This window comes from Aplysia californica, unplaced genomic scaffold, assembly GCF_000002075.1.
Source record: "Aplysia californica isolate F4 #8 unplaced genomic scaffold, AplCal3.0 scaffold00321, whole genome shotgun sequence".
Classification (NCBI taxonomy): Eukaryota; Metazoa; Mollusca; class Gastropoda; order Aplysiida; family Aplysiidae; genus Aplysia; species Aplysia californica.
Genome location: NW_004797591.1, coordinates 282,993 through 287,737, shown reverse-complemented (window position 1 = coordinate 287,737; position 4,745 = coordinate 282,993). Strand labels below are relative to the sequence as shown.

Sequence of the window (4,745 nt, the reverse complement as noted above, 5' to 3'; positions counted from 1 at the left end):
GTGTGTGTGTGTGCAGAGTAATCCCCCTTTTTGGTTTATCATTCAGCTTGAACAGAAATATAAAAGAAAAATGTAGACGCAAAGAAAAATGGGGATGGATCTTGATTGATAATGCGATTCCGAAATAACCAGGAAGAAAGTCATGCTTCCAGTATACCATTTAACCAGCCCTCACTCAGGCACTTGGATCGTGCAGCGATGAGGATAGGCTAACAACGATGGGGACTTAACGCTTAACGTGGTCTGCTGTTTCTGGCATGACCCACAACGTCATTATTTTGTCAGACCAGACTTCAGTGGTGATGTCATTCCTCGATAAGACCGAGCCAAACGGGCGAGGAATCATAAACAAACAAAACAAACCCTGAAATATCTCAAATTCAAGACAACCTTTGGTGATTTGAACCTTAATCACAGCCTGACGTGTGCTGACCAACAAGAATGTGATCTGCAAATGTGTCGATGTGAGGGAGGTACAGCGAGTTACTACGATAACGACTGCATTTGGCTACATAATATAACTCTGCTGTCTTCGGTTTACTCAAACATCGAGAGTGTGGTAAGGATTTAAAAAATAATGGTGGGGGGGAGGGGGAGGGGAGGGGTCGCTGTGCCACTATTTATGGGCAATTCAAGAGTGTAAGCCGACAGACGCGGAGATTAATGTGGTGGTCGCCAACAACAGGGGGAGCTGGTGTCGACAAAGGCCTAGGGTGCAAATAAAATTCAATTATTTGGAATGTACAGGTTGTGCACACATCAAGTCTTGAGTTTTGTTTCAAGCGAACGCGAACGGCGGGGAACCACCGAGCCTGCAGATTCTACCAACTTTTGTAGATCTTTGTCGCTGAAAGTTTAGCCCTTGTATAGGCTATATATACAGAGTTTGTATACATTTTTTGAGTTACATGCAAGGCGATTATTTCAATCCAACGAGTGCAACGTATAGCTATGTGAGGCTGATGACCCATATCATGACTTAACAGCCAGCAGTGCAATTTGATCAGTACAGTATTGACAGATGTGGGGATAAGACAAAGAGAGCTCATGGCCACACTCCCCATGCGCTGTGCACTATAACTGGGTGGCTTTATGGCCGAGTGGTTGGAGGGTGTCACTGGTAAGTCCTACTAGCCTTCCCTGTCTTGTCTTTTCTTGTTTGTGGTTGTGAAGTTTGTCACGTCTGACAAACAGGCTGAAGTTCTGAGTTCCAATCCGATGTAAGCTTACGGAGTTTTCCACCCAGTTCAGTGTCTTGACAAGCACAAAACGTTCCGGTGTTTTTGAGATAAAGGTTACACCTTTTGCCGTCTACCCAAAAGACATACGTTCAATGTCTACGAGGAAAGATGTACAACTTCATTCAAATCAAAGGATATACATTCTTTAGCCTACAGGCCGGATTAGCATTTACAGGGCTCTACACAGTCACCAAACTCAAATAACATACGTTGCTATTCTTTCTAGTATCACTGTTGTATGTAGAGCTATTGAATATGCCGACTGATGTGTTTGTGCTCCTCATAATTGTAAATATGTACACAAACACACTGATAAACTGTCCTTTGTTCTTTTGCATGTACAGGTTTACGCCCATGGTTTATATGCCAGTGTGGGGTTGTGGTATCTTTCATTTCCGCAGCATTCGAATATCATTAACTCACAGCTTCATATTTCCTGCCTGACTCCAGACAGAATCTACAGTCCTCATAAAAATACCGCTATAAAAAACAAACAAACAACAGCAACAGCAATAGCAACAGCAATAAACAGACACACAAACAAACGCACACAGAAACAAAACAAACAAACAACAACAAACAAACACAACCTCCACCCCCCTCCAAGATTATGTAGGATTAGGACACGGAGTTGTGTGTTTCCGGTCTGGCACACGTTATCTGCACCTCCTGTTCTTCGTTAAAAATAGCTAAGGGGGTAGCGGTTAAATTCACAGGCGCTCGCATGCGCATAGAAACCAGCACACACAAACACACACACACACACATATACACACACACACACACACACACACACACACACACACACACACACACATACTCTATCTCTCTCTCTCTCTCTCTCTCATTGAAACACACACACACACACACACACACACACACACACACACATACACACATTTTGACACACAAGACGTAACGCATAGACACACGTGTACAGTTGAAGCTCTACGTACATAAGCAATGATGTAATACACACCCACACTCTCCGTACCTCAACTACTCCGTCCCCTCCTCCCCTCGCCCCCGCCCTCTCCTTCTCTCTCTCTCTCTCTCTCTCTCTCTCTCTCTCTCTCTCTCTCTCTCTCTCTCTCTTTTTGTGTGTGTGTCTCTCTCTTCATTTCTCTTCACCACAAATACACACTCACACTAACACACTTACATAGACACGTGCACCGTCACACAAACACACACACACGCACGCACACGCGTGTCTCCTAGCATCATCGTCAGGGTTTGAGCTAAAGAGCTAATCCCCCCCGATTGTATTCAAAGCTCAAGCTTTGTCCGACCCACACGCGACTCGATCGATAGTCATGGCGTTACTTTTCAATAAACGAGAGCCTTCTTTTTTTAAAGAAAAGAAGACTTTTGTTAATCTCTGTATTTCTGAAGCCCAGGAATTTCGAGAAACAAAAGTCTTATATTGTTTTGTTCCGTTTTGCTACTTTGAGGCTATATATTTTTTTTGATTATTTTTTTTTTTTAGGGGGGGGGGGGGGGGGTGGGCTCAGAACTCTCTCGACATCATGGTTTATTTTGGTGAGCTGACGTGGGACAAGATATCGCAAGGTCTTGAAGTTGATTCAGGGTCCTTATGGATGATGCTGGCCTCGTTGTTTACAGAACGTTGGATAGCAGTGCATCTTTAAGAAGGCACATTACTTTATTTTCCATACTTTACCTAGCTGCAAATCCGTACGTTTCAGTTGACAGAGATAAAATGGAGAAGGACTCGGCTACTTCATGTAAGGCTCCGCCATATTCCATTTCGAAATGTGACATGTACACTGAGCAATTGATTTGAGCGTGTAGCAGGTTGCAGAGTTGTAAGTTCCCTGCAAGACTGAGAAGAAAAAACAGAATGACTAAGCCTTCTGTGCCGATGGCTGAGAAGCCATGCGAAATTTCAACCAAAAGAGAGGAAACAGTAAGTAAAAGACAAATCCAAGTTTCATTGTCGCCTTAACTTCTGTGAGTTTTCTGACATGGCAGTGTACTGGTGATTTCCAGCGTCATGCCAGGGATATAGGTCCTGACATCAACAAAATTGAATATGTCGTAAAAAGGATTTAATCACATAGTCATACAAATCTGAATTTTTAAAGAAAAAATTACAAAAAATGAAATGTTTAGAATAGTTCGTAAATATAAATCTGTTTATGTGCTTGTTTGCCTGCTCGTATTATTCCCGTTATTATTTTTTTCAGACATCCTCTCGTCTTAAGTAGATGATTACAGCAATCTCAAAAGAATCCCAAAAGAAACCAAGTCAGATCTGTTTCTTCAAAATAAGGCCTATGTCAAGTCACTTTTTACTTAGAAGCGGCTGACCTCTGTGGCGACATGGCGGCCCCGGACTTCTGGGGCAGTGGGCCAGAGCCGGATGTACGCAGGAGCAAGAGTCTTGTGGAAGAGGAGCTCTTGATCAAACTGGGAGCCAAGAAGGAAGTTGTAAGTGGGCGTGTTCAAACCATATAATTTATGTCCAGCGCTCTGATCTAAGTGCTTTTGCTGGATATTTTATTCTGCTTCTTTCATAGGGTCTGGCAAAATGCCCAGACAGGAGAGAGAGAGAGAGAGAGAGAGAGAGAGAGAGAGAGAGAGAGAGAGAGAGAGAGAGAGAGAGAGAGAGAGAGAGAGAGAGAGAGAGAAAAGGGATTTGGGGGGGGGGGGAGGGTGGGAGAGGGGGAGGGGAGAGCTACTGATTTTTCATTTGAGTTCGGATTGCTTTTTTGGAAGATTTGAATGATGCCTAACCAAATACTCGTACTTGTATTATTGTTATCAATTTGAGAGCTACTTTTTAATTCTTTTTTTGTTGTAATGGGTTACTTATCTCAACAGAACTTTTAGTTTTGTACGCGTAACAAGTGATTAAAATGAGACTTGGTATATCCCTTTTGTGTTAACGCAAAAAGTGAGAAGCCACTGATATTACAAATAATATTGGAGAAACGTTTTGGGCTTCAAGCTGTTGCCATTATAAATTGGAGTTGACGTACTAGTCTGTGAATCCTTTAAACAAGAATGTACCCCCGGGGCAGTGCCACTGACTGAAGTGTGTTTAGGCCATTCCCAAAGGGGGGACATTTCTAGTTCAAGCATAGTAGAATTGTAAATGGGCTGACTCATGTCAATCTCATAACTGTGCCTGATCTACTACAGGGAACTGCTGCTTTTTCTTTCCTAATCCTTACTATTGTCATTTTCCTCTACTTCTTTTGTATGTTTGTCACTCTCTTGTGACCTGCTATTTTGGGGTGCCTTGATAGTCGAAGCAGACCTTGCACTGTTGAAGCTAGAGAGGTGAGCAGTCTAAGTCTGATTCCCTGAAAAGACTTCTCTGTTGACACCCACCCCTTGGCGCTCTCTCTATGCAGTTGCGAGCGCCGTAAAACCTTCTACTTAAAAACAACAGCAACAAAACAAGAATGTCAAGCAATTCTAAGAGCCAACATCTTTGAAGGAGCTGACCTTGTTTGTATGTCTTAAAGAAGATGA

General features: G+C 42.9%; 1 protein-coding gene across 1 annotated transcript in view; it reads left to right on the top strand.

Annotated features, from left to right (window-relative positions):
• The first annotated feature begins 3,452 nt into the window (after positions 1-3,452).
• LOC106012300 overlaps positions 3,453-4,745 on the top strand; it is a 4,356-nt gene continuing 3,063 nt past the window's right edge. Inside the window, exon 1 of the mRNA XM_013084834.2 lies at positions 3,453-3,695. Within this exon, the coding sequence (XP_012940288.2) occupies positions 3,588-3,695 (108 nt within the window). The 5' untranslated portion in view covers positions 3,453-3,587. The remainder of the gene's footprint in view (positions 3,696-4,745) is intronic.